This window comes from Doryrhamphus excisus, linkage group LG1 (genome assembly GCF_037039965.1).
Source record: "Doryrhamphus excisus strain RoL-2023G ecotype Guam linkage group LG1, RoL_Dexc_Guam_v1.1, whole genome shotgun sequence".
Lineage (NCBI taxonomy): Eukaryota > Metazoa > Chordata > Actinopteri > Syngnathiformes > Syngnathidae > Doryrhamphus > Doryrhamphus excisus.
In genome coordinates, this window is record NC_136357.1 from 12107344 (window position 1) to 12124928 (window position 17585).

The 17585-nt window shown below is 39.9% G+C and overlaps 2 protein-coding genes and 2 non-coding genes across 6 annotated transcripts; 2 read left to right on the forward strand and 2 right to left on the reverse strand.

Moving 5' to 3' along the window:
- Window positions 1-61: 61 nt before the first annotated feature.
- On the reverse strand, window positions 62-3845 carry setd6 (SET domain containing 6, protein lysine methyltransferase). Of its 3 annotated transcripts, none has more exons than XM_058075526.2 (9): window positions 3678-3845; window positions 3207-3271; window positions 2674-2818; window positions 2468-2609; window positions 1577-1771; window positions 1358-1496; window positions 1114-1294; window positions 624-754; window positions 62-545 (listed from the first exon to the last, which is right to left on the reverse strand). In XM_058075526.2, the coding sequence occupies exons 1-9, from the start codon at window positions 3706-3708 to the stop codon at window positions 207-209; spliced, it is 1368 nt and encodes a 455-aa protein (XP_057931509.2). In that variant the 5' UTR covers window positions 3709-3845; the 3' UTR covers window positions 62-206. The 3 variants fall into 3 exon arrangements, with proteins under 3 accessions (XP_057931509.2, XP_057931508.2, XP_078646283.1); XM_058075525.2 differs by lacking the exon at window positions 3678-3845 and adding an exon at window positions 3612-3660 and having other exon boundaries at window positions 3207-3275; XM_078790157.1 differs by lacking the exon at window positions 3678-3845 and adding an exon at window positions 3569-3644 and having other exon boundaries at window positions 3207-3275.
- Window positions 1898-1969, forward strand: trnap-agg (transfer RNA proline (anticodon AGG)). Its single transcript has one exon. It is a non-coding gene; the product is annotated as a tRNA-Pro (tRNA).
- Window positions 3846-4106: 261 nt separating the features above from the next.
- Window positions 4107-4178, forward strand: trnap-ugg (transfer RNA proline (anticodon UGG)). The gene has a single exon. It is a non-coding gene; the product is annotated as a tRNA-Pro (tRNA).
- A 2254-nt stretch (window positions 4179-6432) lies between these two features.
- On the reverse strand, window positions 6433-10252 carry LOC131131436 (galactose-specific lectin nattectin-like). The gene is made up of 7 exons (XM_078793685.1): window positions 10146-10252; window positions 9952-10024; window positions 9814-9835; window positions 9630-9715; window positions 8374-8508; window positions 7347-7461; window positions 6433-7280 (listed from the first exon to the last, which is right to left on the reverse strand). The coding sequence occupies exons 1-7, from the start codon at window positions 10250-10252 to the stop codon at window positions 7210-7212; spliced, it is 609 nt and encodes a 202-aa protein (XP_078649811.1). The 3' UTR covers window positions 6433-7209.
- Window positions 10253-17585: the final 7333 nt, after the last annotated feature.

The window sequence follows — 17585 nt, forward strand, 5'->3', positions numbered from 1 at the left end:
GAGGTGCATCAGCTAACTTGCACACCAAATTATTCTCCAGAAAATTAGTCCAGACGCACTTTGAAACCCCCTTATCAAAGTGATGAGTTATCTTTAATATGTTCCTATTTGTTTTTGCAGCTTCACCGTGACAATTCACAAATATGTAGCACTGGAATACCCCAAAAGTTGAATATATTGATAAATGTGAAAGTTCCTTTCACTTCTCATGCCTTTGTGAGCTCCATGATTTTGTACAGGATACTCTTCTGTCCATAGCGGACTTGCAGTGCATTTTTCTGCCTGCTATTCAGCCCTGCCAGTGCAGCCTTGTCCTCCATTAGTCGCTGATCTCTGTCCAGGCTTCTTTCACCTTCTCCTTCCTTCAGCTCATCAGTGTAGGACCTCATGCTCAGGCAGGCCGCTTCATAGATGAGCCACTTCCACTTGGTCTTCAATCTGGAGAGCCCCTCATTGGTGAAAGCCTCCTCTTCATCTTCATTCTCTTCCTCCCATCCTTCATTGTCTCTGTAGTCTGAGAACTCCTCATTGGACATGCACAGCACCTGAACACACCCACATATGATATAAGCTCACTTGCCACCCTACATACTATATACACACACACACACACACGCACACACCTTCAGCACTGTGTGTAACTCAGTGTCAGTGAGGCAGCCATGTTTGCCAAAAACAATTGCTCCTTTCTCCTGCATCATCTCACGCAGCATCTCCCACTTTTTCTTCAACAGCTGTTGGTCCATGTCTGGGTCTTGAAAAGAAGCAACAAATGTTTACTGTCGAGTGGGCCTATAGTTTTAGATATGAAAAATAATAATTCATGTTCATTCATATTGTTACATTAAAATCCTATTCAAATCATGCACCTTTTTTATATTTTGTAAAGTCAATTTGATAGTTTCCCCTCAATCCACTTTCATTTTCCCCCCTGCATCCACCATTGGTTAATAAAATCCACAATTTAAAAATAATAAAATCAGGATTCTGATGGGTGGAGCTAAGATGTAAAGCGCAGATGGAGGAAGTTCCAGATAATGGGATGGATACTTGTCTTAGTATTGACACGCTGGTGTATCTCATTGATAATGTTAGTGAGTGGTCGATGTGAACCTTGAGTGGCGACTTTATGCAGGTTGGCGACGGGGATGTCCACTGTGTCGTTGCTGTTGCTAGGATATGCCTCTGTAAAGCCGTACATGTGCAGGAGTTGCCAGTTGGCCATCTGCCCGTACGTGTTGAAAACCTCCTGGCCTTTCTTTATAGGACGCACGCACACCATCTTCAAACTGTCCTAGAAGGACAAGACCGTGTAACAAAAAGTCTCAACTGTCCATTAAAAAGTTTTTTTCCTTACTGGTGTGAACTCCAGATTAGCATTGTGATTGGACACGTGGTTGAGCATATCGGCCATCGGAACCATCATTGGTGGATTGGCGGGATTATCATCATCATCATCATCATCATCATCCTCCTCTTCTTGTGGCTCTTGGAAACTACACATTTAAAATTAAAGTTAACAAACAGCACAATACTTAAAGTCAAACATTTAAAGACAGTGTTTCTTTTGTCTAACCTGTAGGCCATGACAAAAGCCACCAGCTTCATGTACATGTCCAGCGTGTGTGTGTCAGGACTCCACAGGTGAGGATGCTTGGCCATGAAGGGCAGGACAATATCCTTGTACTCCCGCTGAATGTTGGTCAGGTCTGTGTCCACAGCCTCTGGAACACCACTTCCTTTCAACAGAATGTCTCTGTCCTCTTTAGACCTAGATGTGGAGCATTGACAGTGGTGACCACGAGGGGCGCTGTTGGACATTCAAATGAAGAAAGCAAGTCTGCCACATCATCACCTTTTTGGGGTTGACTTTGTCGAGGTATAGACTTTATACTATGGCTCGTTGGTCTAGGGGTATGATTCTCGCTTAGGGTGCGAGAGGTCCCGGGTTCAAATCCCGGACGAGCCCTCATTTTAGGTTTTGGACTATATATTTTTCAATATAGCATGTAACAAACCACAAAAATTTCACTTGATTACTAATCCAGAAGTGAGATTTGAATCAAGTTTAGTATGATGTGGCTTGGGAACCACAAGGTTACAGGTTGGAGGCTCACTCATATTTTGTTGTATGCAATACAATGACAATAAAGGCGATTCTGATTATGATTCTGAATCAAAAATGACTGTGAGAAGAATATATAAAAATGATTTTTAAGGGGCAGTAAGATTTTCACAGTGTGCCCATGCCTGTGTCCAACCTCACCTTGTCACTTGTGGATAAATAGAAGGCAAAAGGTTTATTTTTACACTTGTATGACAAGTAAGAATGTTACAAAACAGACATTAGTGAGGCGCCTCTGCATATATTATGTCGCAATAGCAGCAGTGGATCACAAGTAATAATAATAAATATTTTTTTTAAATATACATAGTCCATCTGCAACATCTTTGTCATGCTTCTTACCAGAACATAGGATGATCCAGAGTCTTAAAGTCAGTCCAGAGTGACAGGTAAGGTCTCCAGTGAGATTGCGGTGACATATATTCATACAGCAAAGCCAGAAGTAGGGGCACCCAGCCTGACGAGCTCTCCAGTGACCCTTTCTCTGCAAGGAGCATTATGTGAGGCCTTCCTGTTCTCGTGTTGCAGACTTCATATTTGACAGTCACCTCGCTCAAGCAGGTCAGCGACTTTTGTAGTCCCTTGGTGAAGAAGAGCCGACCTGGGAATGGTGAATAAGACCTCCCCTTCCTCAATGTGGTCCCCTGCAAACATCCCATAGTCTGCCACCGTGCCCTCTTTACTCACATAAACCTGCAGACAGGAGTATGCATCATCACTATCAAAGATCCACTCAATCAGGTGTGCCAAACTTGTGAGTTTTGGTTAGCTTCTAACTAAACACCAACATTTTTTGTTAGCAAAACATCAGTTGGAAGATGGAAGTTTTGCAAACAAATACAATCTTTCTCTCACATACAACGCGGCCCTTTCTTTTGTCATTTAGTCACAGCCACCTTCATTAATTACATCTGAATGGGATGCCAACAAAGGTGATACCACCCAAACGACAATCGATGGCGAACATTGCATCCATTATATCCTAACGATCGTCATTTGACGGATAAATAGATTGTCTCTTGCACCAAGCTCTACAGTGCAAGTACAGAAATGCACAAATTGAGACACAACCTGTGCCTACCTTACTGCTGAGGACCAATCCGACACGATCACACCACTGTAGGAAGTTCTGCAGGGGAATATCATCTACCTATTTTGTAAGAAAACCATTTTGTCAAAAACTAGTATTGTAAACAAAGTGTAATGTACGTGGCATTTGACAAATATAACATTTTGCAGTGTCAGAATTTAACATTAAAGTGTTTTAGTATACAGGTTGTAGCCTTTTGTCAACTCTTGGAACAATAAAGTTTTTTGAAAAAAATTGCACGAGGAAGAATGTGAAGCGTATTCCACACAAGACACGCTTGTTGAACGTATGATAACTTCAGGTAAATGCAGTCCAATTTCTTTATCACTACGGACTACAAAAGCTACAACAACCTGATGTAATCCTAGTAAAGTCAGAATAGCTCGTAGGAATGACCTCCTCGTTAGCCGATAGCTTTTTTTCATCCATGTTATTTTGGAACGGAAATTATTAGAATTGAACCTTCCTTTGGTCGTTTGGCTGCTGATGCCATTCTCGAGTTTAAATGAATCCCAGTGGCTACCAAAATAGGGTTTAATTAAGCTTCACAGTTTAGATGACAAGCCGCATGGCTGAGCAGTTTAAGCATTTGGACCCGAAGGACACATTGCTGACCCTCATTGCAGACTTGGAGGCAGCTAGCCAACGTCTTGAACTGTAATAAGATTATATTATATATAACTCATGGTATTAACGCTGTCCTCTCTAACACAGAAAATGACCATAAGACATGATATAAAATATTACATAATCTAGTGGCTGTCCACAGCAGACTGAATTTACACGTAAATTGAACAATTTGAACCCTGATTTATGGCTCGCAGGCAGTCGTCCGTTCTATATTAAATGTCGCAGTACATGAAAAGACAAACATATGAGCGTCGGAATAGTGGCTCGTTGGTCTAGGGGTATGATTCTCGCTTTGGGTGCGAGAGGTCCCGGGTTCAAATCCCGGACGAGCCCTTTATCGTACACATTTTTTACTTATGGAGTTTGTTACCCTGCTCCACATTTCACCCCAAAAGCGAGCGAGACTAAAGCAGAAATTTGCACCCCTTGTGCCGCTTATCCTCATCAGGGTCGCAGGTAATGCTGGAACCTATCCCAGCTGTCTTCGGGCGAGAGGCGGGGTACACCCCGGACTGGTCGCCAGCCAATCACAGGGCACATATAGACAAACAACCATTCACACTCACATTCACACAACGTGGAGTCGCCAATTAACCTAGCATGTTTTTGGAATGTGGGAGGAAACCGGAGTACATTCAAACTCCACACAGATATTGCCCAAGTGGAGATTCGAACCCAGGGCTTCTTAACGTTAACGTAAAAAACTGAACAGGGACAACCACTTTCTTAAGGGGAAACTCTCACACTTTTGCACCCTGCACTTTTTTGGAATTTTGCCCATCATTCACATTCCTTATGTGAAACATAAAAAAATAACATTATACTGACAGTAAAATATGGCGGTGGTAGTGTGATGGTCTGGGGCTGTTTGGCTGGCCCAGAGCCTGCAAGACTGATAAATGGAACCATGAATTATGCTGTCTACCTAAAGAGGAGAATGAATCGGAGAAAGCTGAAATGAACTTGGGTTCTGCATCAGGACAATAATCCAAGTCCATCTCAAAATGGCAGAAAAAAAAACAAATAAAGACTTTGGAGTGGCTCAGACCTGACATGAATCCTATTGAGAAGCTGTGTCATGACCTTAAATAATGCTTAAATCATGTGGCCCAAACAGTCATTTGTGATTAGGGGACATTCACTTTTTCACACAGAATTTTTTTTCTCCCTTAATAATAACAAGTTTTATTTAAAAAACTGCATTTTGTGTTCAAGTGTGTTGCCACTGATTGACATTTAAAACTGTTGATGATGATCTGAAATATTTAAGTGTGATAAATTAGGAAGGGACCAAACACTTTATCACAACACTGTACGTAGTATGTATATAGCTACTATGACGGGCTCCTGTGATGTCACCGGGCTGGTTTCTTTGATCAACAAGGAAAGTATTTCAATAGAGACAGTTTAATTGATCATAATTAAAGAGGTTTAAGAAGACAATGCATGCTGAGTGAATTTAATTGCCTTAGGTGAGGGCAGATCCAGGTGTGAATCATTCTTGGTGTATCTGTGTATTTTACATCCGCAGTCAACAAAGTGTGTACATAAAAGACATTTTAATTGGAGATAATTATCACAGGTGCGGCACGGCGGTCAAGTGGTTAGCGTGCAGACCTCACAGCGAGGAGAGGGTTCGATTCCACCCTCTGTCATCTCTATGTGGAGTTTGCATATTCTCCCCGTGCATGATTCTCCCACATTCCAAAAACATGCTAGGTTAATTGGGGACTCCAAATTGTCCATAGGTATGAATGTGAGTGTGAATGGTTGTTTGTCTATATGTGCCCTGTGATTGGCTGGCAACCAGTCCAGGGTGTACGCCGCCTCTCGCCCCAAGACAGCGATTAATTAACCAGGGCAACCTGTAGCTCTTTAGCCACCTTGTTGCGGTTCTCACGCCAAGCTCTGCGATATTCTTTTCAACAATGGTAACGCCCGGTAGGTCAATCATCAGTTCTGTTGTGACTCAGCAATCCTATCCTATCCATTCAGTTTATTACATGTATTATATTTAAACAGTGTAAACACAACAATTGCAAAAATTTTTCAACAATAATATTTTATCAACAGTCTTATCTTATCAATGTCTGACAATTAAAGTTCCATTAATCAAGTTTGGGTTTTTTGGTGACTGGAGAAGCACGAGGCACTAAGCATTCGTGTGCTGTTCTCTGATTGGTTGTTTCACAGGCACGATACCAGAGCAGCGCGCTCTGAGTGGACAGCTACGGGGGCTGATACTGGACATGGTTAATCTCTATATTTTATCAGTATCACTGCCCTGGGCTTTGACACAGTATCATTTCGGCCTTTTCCCGTATCATTCATGGGCGGTTTCTAGGGTACAGAGCCAATTAAGACTGTAGTATGTGATAATGTACATGCCCGAGCCAGTGCATATGTTGATGGTAGAGAGTGGGATGCATGCGGAGGGAGCCTGCTTTCTCTAGCACTGCAGGATTGGGCGGAACTATCATGGGAGGACCCCTCACATATGTATTCCTGATCAAAATTAGATTTAATACCATTTCAGACAAGCTTCAATATGTAAAAAGAAGAAATGGGAGTGAGACAAAAATGGATCTTGGACTAAGCAATTTATTGCAAACAAGCATTAAACTGAACTAGGTTGTTCGGCAACTGATCAAGAGTTTAAGATAATTGCTAAAAAAAAAACACCTCCTAATTACAGAGTAGCTGTGCCATTCTTGTTAATCACTTAAAAAATTGTTATGGCGAGTGGGAATGTTGCTCGAGGTGGGGAAGATGGCTTCATGGAGGACATCCACTGTCTGTTATGTTGTTTTGTAATCCCAGCTGCATGGTGCTACCATGTCACATCATGTTTTTCGTGCCATTTGTCTACAATTCACTGGAAGCAAAAACATTAAAATACGGATGCTAAAAGGGATGGTCCCAGCATAGGGTTTGGCAACCTTTACCATCAAAAGAGGCAATTTGCCTCCTCTTCCAGTTCTGAAAAAAAAATCTGGAGCCACAAAACATTACCCAGATCATAAACTTGGAAAAAGTTTAATTTTTTTTAACTGTTCCTTGTTGAATTCAACAAACAGAAGTGCAGAATGCATACTGTGAAATAATGTAAACATTGACTTACGACTCTGTGAACACTACGACTTCCCTGCAGGTGCAATACAGACAAGCCAAATCCAAAAGGAATAAATAATTTGTGGTCTAATGCAGAAATACTTGATTTGAAACCCAAATAGCTAACACATTTCCAAGCAAATGAAGCATATTACATGAATATGTATGCAATGTTAAAGGATAGAAAGATATTGACTACGAGGTGTAACCTAGACTGTGGAAAACACTGTTCTAGAAGATATAATAATAAATCTTAATATTTCAATTCTTTGGCACAAATAAAAGGTCTTCTCTGCCGGCATCGGATATCATTCCAGTTATCAACTGTAAGAAAATACAAAAAAAGTGTTAATTGTAGGATATGACAATGTAAAGAAGCTGTATTCATACCGTTGTTGAAGTTGACCACTGCACAGTGTTGGTTTCCATTTCTATTGTTTGGGCGGCCATTTTCCCAGTCGGTGTAATCTACCTCTGAGCCATCAGTCCAAACAAAGTTTCCCTCCTAGAAGACGCAGGTAGATTTTAATGACAATAACTCTGAGTTGCCATTTGCTTCTCAGTGGTAATCGTTTATTTAACCTGCAGGAGACAAATACAATCCCTTGTTTTTCGCAGTTAACTGGTTCCAGATCCGACCAAGATAAATTAGTTTATGTGAAGTACGATTCCTTATATATAAAGTCAATATTTTTTGAGTTAGAGGATCCTTTTTTGAAAAAAAAAAAGTAAGCCACAAAAATACATTAAAAAAAAAAACCATTGTCATCTGTGAAATAACTGGCAGACTGCTTCTCTCTGTGGCAATTTTCCGAACCCATTTTTGACATTCCGACCATCTTTGTACATTACATTCATCCATCCATGCCGCTTATCCTCACTAGGGCCGCGGGTATGCTGGAGCCTATCCCAGCTGTCTCCAGGCAAGAGGCGGGATACACCCTGGACTGGTGGACATTACATTCATTCATTCATTTTCTACCGCTTATCCTCACGAGGGTCGCGGGCGTGCTGGAGCCTACCCCAGCTGTCTTCGGGCAAGAGGCGGGATACACCCTGGACTGGTCGCCAGCCAATCACAGGGCACATATAGACAAACAACTATTCACACTCACATTCATACCTATGGACAATTTGGAGTCGAGGGTGGAATTGAACTTGGGTCTCCTAGCTTTGTGGCCACTCGGCCACATTACATTCAGTTATATCATATTTTTTAGCTTGTGGTGTATGTGTGTGGCACTAGAATAAAAGCTCTTGCATCCTTGGAGAGAAGTTGTTTGATGCCACCTTTTTCAGAATTGTTTCTTGGGTTATAATGTCATTTTTTCTGTAAATATTTTACATAGGCTCCAGCATACCCGTGACCCGAGTGAGGATCAGCAGCACAGAAGATGGATGGATGAAAATATCTTACCTGTATCGCATCACTGAATCCAATCCAGGTATGTCTGGTAAAGCCAGCTCCTTGCAATATCACTTGTCTGATGACTTCATTTTCCAGATTACTGTGAATGGAGGCCAGGTTCCCGCCAAGAATATTGCAGATGGTCTAATGAGCACAAAAAATGGAAAGAATATTGGAACATGTTTTTATTACTTGTCCTAAGGGTACTTAGGCCATGACTATTCTGCCAAAGTGGCTTAACGAACACAGGCTTAACATGCAGCTCAATAGATCCTAAATGACACAAACAGAATTCAACGGTACTCCAACAGTCGTTATCAACGGACTTTGTCAAATCGGGTGCGTTTTCACATAAAAGGAGGCATTAGAAGTCATATTATTCTGCTTCAAAAAGAAGCGATCCCATAGTAAGTAATTACAATGGCGCATTATTAGAAGTTAAAAAAAAGATGATTGCCACCAAAAGCAACACTGTTGGGTGGACAACAGCATGTGTTTTTTCAGAATTAGAATCAATTTATTGGCCAAGTATGCTTACACAAACAAGGTTAAATATATATATATATATAGAGATAGTTAAGTAGTAATTAAAGCATAACATTGAGATGTAGAAAGGAATAATAAAGTAAGTGGGTGTGCGTTTCATAAACCGGGACATTAACTGCATTTATACAAAAAGTCAGTACATTAAAATGTAAAACAAGATTTACATTCAGGGGTTAAGCTTTGGCGTACAGTTTTTGGTTACAGCTTGTGTCTGGGATGTGAGGGGTCTCTGGACCGGTTGTTTGTCTATATGTGCCCTGTGATTGTGAGTGTACCCCGCCTCTCGCCCGAAGACAGCTGGGATAGGCTCCAGCACCTCCGCGACCCTCGTGAGGAAAAAGTGGTAGAAAATGAATGAATGAATGAATAATAATAATAATAATAATAATAATAATAATAATAATAATAATAATAATAATAATAATAATAATAATAATAATAATAATAATAATAATAATAATAATAATAATAATAATACATTTTATTTGTAAGCGCCAAAAGCAACACACAAAAAATGAATGAATGATGTTACCACGGTGACATCGCTAAACGCAGTGTGTCCCCACATAACACTTCCACATGATTTCTCCCTGCCAAAAATACCACTCAAGTTTCTCACATATTAATCAGGGCGCCCATCAGGGCGTCTTCAGTGAGAATATTCCAGCTGAGTTTCATTCTATAGTCAACAAACCATCAGAGTGAAATTCTTCCCGTACCTCTGCGGTATAAAAGTTAACAACCACGTTTTGGAAGAAGAAACAGCGATTGTCCAACTGAGTCCAGCCCTTAGGACAGCAATCATCTGCAAAATAAATGTCACTTTGAATACAAGAATGGATTTTTTTTCAGTCATGAAATTGCTCTGAAATTTGAAACAACAAATAAGTAGGACCACTGAACCTTTCTCTGATGGAAAAGGCCACTGTGGAGAAAAAAAGAAAAACATTGTTGACATGCTGATAAACATTAATCAGTAAAGTTCCTCTAATGGCAAAAAAAGAGAAGCTGAAAGCTATATATAAGAATGATTATACTTACACTTCCTGTCAGCAGCCCACTGATGCCAAACAGGAGCAACAACAAGCGAGGAGTAAATGCCATCTCTGCAGTGCTACAAAAATGGATTACAAGTGGCCATTTATTGAAAAGTTGTACAAGGAAATAAAATCAAGGTTGCTAATGCCACATGTTTTAAAAAAAGTAGGATCTAAACTGTGCACAATGTTACTTACCTTTCTGCTGTTCTGTCTGATGATGAGATTACGCCTCGAAGCAGCAAAGAGCAGCTTTTATATAGAATAACAACGTGCTGACGTGCTTCAATCACCAGAGAAAGCATTTAGGCATTAAACATTTTAATTGCGGATAATTGCAGATGTTTAACCCTTGGGCCATCAACAAAAACGCCCCCCCCTGAATTTGCATAACAACCGGTGTTTTAATGAGTCAGTAGTTGACACTGCAAGCATTCTGGTTTCCTCCCACATTCCAAAAACATGTTAGTTTAATTGGCGACTCCAAATTGTCTATACGTATGAATGTGAGTGTGAATGGTTGTTTGTCTATATGTGCCCTGTGATTGGCTGGCGACCCTGCCTCTCGCCTGAAGACAGCTGGGATAGGCTCCGGCACACTCCCACAACCCTAATAAGGATAAGTGGAATAGAACATGGATGGATGTTCAAATAATTTCGATAAGTGTGTGTTTCAGGCCAATAATGGATTTTTTTTATGTTGCATCAATAAACTGTCATGTGTTAATTGGTATATACAGTCGAACATGTTTCAACGTCTTACGTGTCACTTCTGTTTGACAGACAGAATACTTTATTCATTAATCATTAATTAATCATTAATTAATTGTGTTTGATCCTTAACAATATGGTCCATACCACGAGTCATCAATCAGTCTTCTTCTTCTTAATTTATTTCAGACATGCATACTGTTACATTAATGTATCTCACATATACATTTACAACACAATACACTTACAATATCTGTTTATATACTTACATATATATTCACACATATACACACACACATATATATATATACATGCAGCATACATACACATATACTACATGTACATACATACATACACAACACCTCATTACTACACATGTCCAAAAAGGAGCAGGAAGAAGCAAAGTTTATTAAATCCTACCCCTTCTCCACACCAGAGCAGTTACCAATTCAATAAGTGATTTTTTTTGCCACACATATAATCACAGAATTTTACATAAGACAAAACAACAAAGGAAGAGTGGGAACAGTCCATTAAATTTGTGACTCCTGAACCCCTTTGCTTTTTGAGGGCCCGCCCACCTTTACATCAGGGGTATTCAACTAAAATCCCTTGGTTAGGTTTAAGAACCACTGAGAAAGAAAGAGCCTTAAAGGGGACCTATTCTGCTCATTTTTCAACCCTTTGTATTGAGATGTGGACTCCTATAAAGCAGCTACACACAATAACCAGCACAGAGCGTCTTCTAGTTCTTCCAGAATCTGCACCTATTCAGCTGTATTTCTTCTGTATTTCCGCTGTGGTTTTACCACACCTTTTGAAACCAAGCGTTTTGAGCCATCCCAAACTATTTTCAGGGCTCACTTCCAAATGTGAAAACCTCATTATCTGAAACTTTGGCATCGTTTAACACGAGAATACAACATTCTAACTACATTTATAGGTCACAAAAGTAAAAAAATTATCTCATTTTTTTCAGGAAAACCTCTTGATGATGCCCAGGACCTTTAGAAAAATACTCTGTGGTCTAACGAGACAGAGGTTGAACATTTTGTAAGGCGTTTGCCCCATTACATCAGGAGTAAAAGTAACACTGTCATACCAACAGTAAAATATGGTGGTTGTAGAGTGATGGTCTGGGGCAAGTTTGCTGCTTCAGGACCCGGAAGACTTGCTGTGATAAATGAACCATGAATTCTACTGTCTACCAACAAATCCTGAAGGATAATATAAAAACAATCATTGAAAAACAGTATTTTGTGTACAGATATGCTGGCACTGACTAATATTAACATTTTTTTGATGATCTGAAACATTTAAGTTTGACAGACATGCAAAATAAAATGGACACCAGGAAGGAGCCAAACACTGGAAAAAAACGAAAGAAACAAAAACAAAAGTATATAGACATGACGTACTGATCACAGGGTGCGTCTCTTTAAATCAACAAAGAAAGCATTTCAATAGAGAAAATAGTTTAATTGAGCATAATTAATACAGGTTTAAGAAGACGATGCATGCTGAATGAATTTAATTGCATTCGGTGAGGGCACATTGTTGAGTGTACTACTTACCCTCCATGTAAGTAATCCATAACAATGAATATATCCTTAAAAATAGAGATTTTAATTCTGACCCTACACATGCATTCTGCACTTTTGTTTGTTGAGTTCTGTTGTTATAAAGGTTAAAACCCTTAAAGGTATATGAGCTCTGTAATGTTTGAATGACTATTCTGCATTGGAAGAGGAGGCAAAATGGCTCTTTCGAAGGTAAAGAACAAGTATGTAAGCCAAACCAACCCATTCCGCCATCACCTTTGTACCTAATTCCTGTTGTTTTAGAACCACAATCTTAGACTGTGTAGGTCCATTGCCAAAAACAAAATCTGGACATCAATACATACCGACCATGATGTCTGCCGCAACGCGCACATAGTTTAAAGGTCAAACCTGTGATGAAGGCCTTGACAAAATTCTTCTCGACCTTTGGTCTACCTAAAACTGTGCATACTGATCAAGGTCGCAATTTCCTGTGAAAAATATTGACAGAACGTGATGTACACCATGGACACATCTGCATGGTAATGTTGGATTTTCTTCTTTGAGGTGCATTACCACACCCAGCATGTTGGTATGTGGCCCAAAGTCACGAACGTGATACAGCAACAGAGTCGGCCCCATCTTGTGTTGGGAACCGATATGATCCGATCTTAAAAAATACAGCGGATCGGACTCCGATCCTAAAGATTGGATCAGGACATCCCTAATTATCACTACCCAAAGGAACACAGATGGACTGGTAAATTGAGAGCTTTCCCTAAGGTAGGGGTCTCAAACTCAATTTAAAACATTCCACTGTTCTCAAATATCTTACTTTTTATTTTTCTACACAAAATAAGATCAAGAATAAAGAAAATCAATCAATCAGTAATAAAAAAATATATAATAATAAAAAACGGCAAATAATTAAAAATTAAGAAACCACATATAGTTGGTGGGTAGACAAATTCTTTTCTGATTAAAATTAACAAAGCATTATTAGAGCCCTGTAGACATGACAAAACACGACTATAGTCACATTTATACTCTTTTTATTTACAACATATTGCGCAACTGCAGGGTCTTGAGACACATGCTAACTCGCAAACTAGAGAGCTCGCGACCTAAACGGTAGCCTTCAAGTTATTTCCTTTAAACTTAAATAGCCAAAAACTTACCACTTCCACACAGATAGGGAGGATAACTATTAACAGTTATTTAACCTTTAACGTGAACATTAATCAAACGTAATAATTTTTTCTGAGTATATGATACCATACAGCATCCATATCAAACTTGCGCAGGCCGCACTAACATTAAACTTTCATATCAAGGCAGGGGCCTCAACTAGCGTCCGGGCCGTGTGTTTGAGACCCCTGCACTAAGGTTTCAGGTCCCTCTTCACCACAAGGGCCCGATGCAGGGTCCGCATCATTGCAAACGCCACACCAATCTGCATGTCAATATCGCGTTCCATCACTTCCCCTCACTCCGGAACAAGACACCAAGGTACTTGGACTCCTTCACCTGGGGCAGCATCTCATCCCCCACACCCGGAGATGGCACTCCACCTTTTTCCCTGGACCATGACCAACAACCGGTAACGTAAAAAAGGAAGATTAAGATTAAGATTAAGATTAAGATTAAGATTAAGATTAAGATTAAGATTAAGATTAAGATATGCCTTTATTCGTCCCTCAGTGGGGAAATTTGTATTGCACAGCAGCAAGAGTACAGAGTCAGTTAAGCAGTACAAAATACACAATATAGAAAAATAAACAATATAAACAGCCCAAGTATTAACAGAAATCAACAGTTTTTCCCAGAGATATATACAATACAGTATGTAGATAATATGAAACCAGATGAGATATATGACCAGTCTAAACACTGAGATCCTGTTAGAGAGTTAATATGAGGCATTATGGAAATACTTCACATAGAACTTAGTATATTGCATTAGAGCCCATAATATTGCACATGGAGGTTTATCAGATATTGCACAGTGAATGGGGTCTGGAGTAACTATACTGACTAACAGCAAGTATTACACAGATGTACATAGTGGTGTAGAAGTCTATTGTGAGCGGTGCTGGTTGTACAGCCTGACAGCTGCAGGAAGAAAAGACCTGCGATATCGCTCCTTCACACACTTGGGGTGAAGCAGTAGGAGGATCGCTGAAGGAGCTCTCAAGTGCTGTCAAAGTGTCCTGCAGGGGGTGGGAGTCGTTCTCCAACATGGATGATAGCTTAGCCAACATCCTCCTCTCTCCCACCACCTCCACTGGGTCAAGAGGGCAACCCAGTGCAGAGCTGGCCTTCCTGATGATCTTATCCAGTCTCTTCCTATCCGCAGCTGAAATGCTGCTGCCCCAGCAGACCACTCCCACTCTTAATCTTAATCTTAATTGGAGTAAATCAACCATGCATGTTGAACAAATTGTACAACCTTGACCACTGCCTTGTGGAGGCACCCAAAGTTGTAGCAACAAGCAATTATCAACAAATAAAAGTCATAATTTGACAAACTAACTTAACTAATACATGCAGAAAATCTATTTAAAATGTCCTGAATAATTCCTATCTTGCAAGAATGTACTGTATTTCATGAATTGGTTATTTATAGTTGCTCTGCCTAGGTTTCTACAATGTTTATGGCACCTATCTCACTGAGGCGTAGCCTGTTTCACGACACGGCGGCTCAAAATTGTCTGGCTGATTGAATCCCTGTTGTTTCTGCAACGGGTGTGGACACCAAATAATCACATGTTCTTGAACACACCCTTGTGGAGGTAGACGAGGGCACCAGCTACAATCTCAGCAATGAAGATCAACAAGAGGCAGGTAAAGTATACTGAAAGGACAATAGGAATGAATGTTGAATAACATCAAGCAGTCAACCTACAGTTTAAATTATCATGGACACACTTTGATCGTCCAGGACATTGCATTAGATATGTTCATAATGGCTTCACTCTGTCACGGTTATTCAAAATTAATAAACCACACAGTGACATTTTACATATTTGTGGATGAAATGAAACATTTTCAAGCATAAAAATGGCTACATGCACTAAAATACAAATACAAGGCATTCAGGAGACGCATTCAAAGACGTGATGATGTTTCCTACCCTGGTCACAGGTGTCAGTTCAGTGATGTTACACTGAGCCACCACAGAATGTACTGTACGGAAATTAAGTACAAAAACAAGGAACAATGTGAGTCTCTATTATGTGTACTACAGGGGTCTCAAACTCAATTTACCTGGGGGCCACCGGAGCTAGGTTCTGGTTCTGGGTGAAGCCGGGCCGCATCAGGTTTTCAAAAAAAAAAAAAATGCATTTATTAAAAAATGAAAAAAAAATCAAAAAAACTATCTTCAATGCTTTTGCTTCAGCTATACCCTACACTTTTTCAGTACTTTGGTTCCGGTTTTCCACAACAAAATATCTGATAAAACATTCCACTGTTCTCAAATATCTTAATTTTTATTTTTCTATACACAAAATAAGATAAAAAAAATAAATAAACAAATTAAGAATAAAGACAGTAAATCAATCAGTAATAAATAATAATAAAACAGCAAATAAGAAAAACGTAAGAAACCATTACTATTTTTTTCAGATTCAAATGTACAGTATTAACAGTTATTTAACCTTTAACATGAACATTAATGAAACGTAATAATTTTACCCAATTAGCAAGTTAGCACCGTACTCAGTTCCATCTGGGAGCAGCGTCGTAACTTTAACAACATGTTTGATGAGATGCTTTATGTTGACGTGTATTTTCCGTTTTATTCCAAATCATTTCCTGCATTTATTTGTACCCAGCGTCATAAGCCTTTAGCTTCATTGCTAATCCAAAGCAAAACAGGGCAGGGTAACAGGGTAGGGTAACAGTATGGACGGGGCAAAATCATGTTAATTGTGTCCGGTGTGCACACAGCTTTGAGCTGTCATTTCAACATTAAACTTTGGTATCAAGGTGGGGGCCTCAAACTAGCGTCTCGCGGGCCACGAGTTTGAGACCCCTGGTGTACCATATCGGGTAATACGGATGTAAAGGTAATTTTTTGGGTGTTGTTTCATGTCTAGAAGGCTCTAATGTAATGTAACTCAGTAGGTCATAAACAGGTTTCTAAATATACGAGAAATCCTACTTCCGGCTTCACAGTGTTGAGTGGTTAGCACGCAAGTCACACAGCTGGGAGTCACAGGTTCGATTCCCTGCTCTGGCCTCTCTGTGTAGAGTTTGCATGTTCTCCCTGTTGTGTGTACCCGGTTTTCTCCGGTTCCCTCCCACATTCCAAAAACATGCTAGGTTAATTGGCGACCCAAATTGTCCATAGGTATGAATGTGAGTGTGAATGGTTGTTTGTCTATATGTGCCCTGTAATTGGCTGGCGACCAGTCCAGGGTGCAGGTTGGCCCAAAAGTGTGAGGTTATTCCTTATTCAGGCAGGAATGATGAGCGTTGTTCTGTTGAAAACCCAACTTATATCTGGTCTATAAAAACTCCATGGAAAAGCAAAGAAGCTCACGGTGCTGAGTGGAAGATGGCGTTATATATGTGTGAATTACTTTGCCAGACACAAAGGAATATATTTGTGTGCAGCATACAAAGCTGATGATTTGGCAACTGTGCGTGAGCAAGAGGAGGAATTCAAACATTGCCTCCCAGAGCACACCTGGATTTATTTGAATATTTTGAAAGTTTACCATTCCACAACAAGTACCAAGGCTTGCCGACAACTTCCAGTTTATGTTGTTTCGTAATATAATTTTCTTTATGTAAAATGCTTTTTGTCAAGCATAACTTTTCCAAATGCTAATTCTCCAAAATCGGAACCACAGCTGCATGGTGGCACCATGTCATGTCTTGTACAGGACCAGATCAGTTTATTACAATTCACCTGAAACCTGGAAGTACGGTTGCACCATATCCAAATGGGGCGGTCCCAGCACAGGGGTAGGCAACGTTTACCATTAAAAGAGGCAATTGCAGTTGCATTCTTGGCATCAACCACAGAACAATATGTGCTTTCGCTTTTATTCTCCAAATACTAGACTTGTTTCTGCAGGAAAACTCCCTATATGCATTCTGCACTTCTGCTAGTTTAAATTTGTTGTTTTAACAGTTAAAATTTTAAAAATATTAACATTTTAAATATTTTTTTAAATAAGATGTGTAATGTAATGGGGCCAGACTATTTTTCTTGACTGGAAAAGGAGGTAAACTGACTATTTTGATAGTAAAGGCTGTCCTAGCCTTGTCTGACTAGCTTTGGGTGATGTCCAGTACAGGGGCGTCGTAAAGGGGGGGGACAATTCACAGGACAATGTGGACAATTCACAGGGCCCATGACAGTCAATGGGTAAAT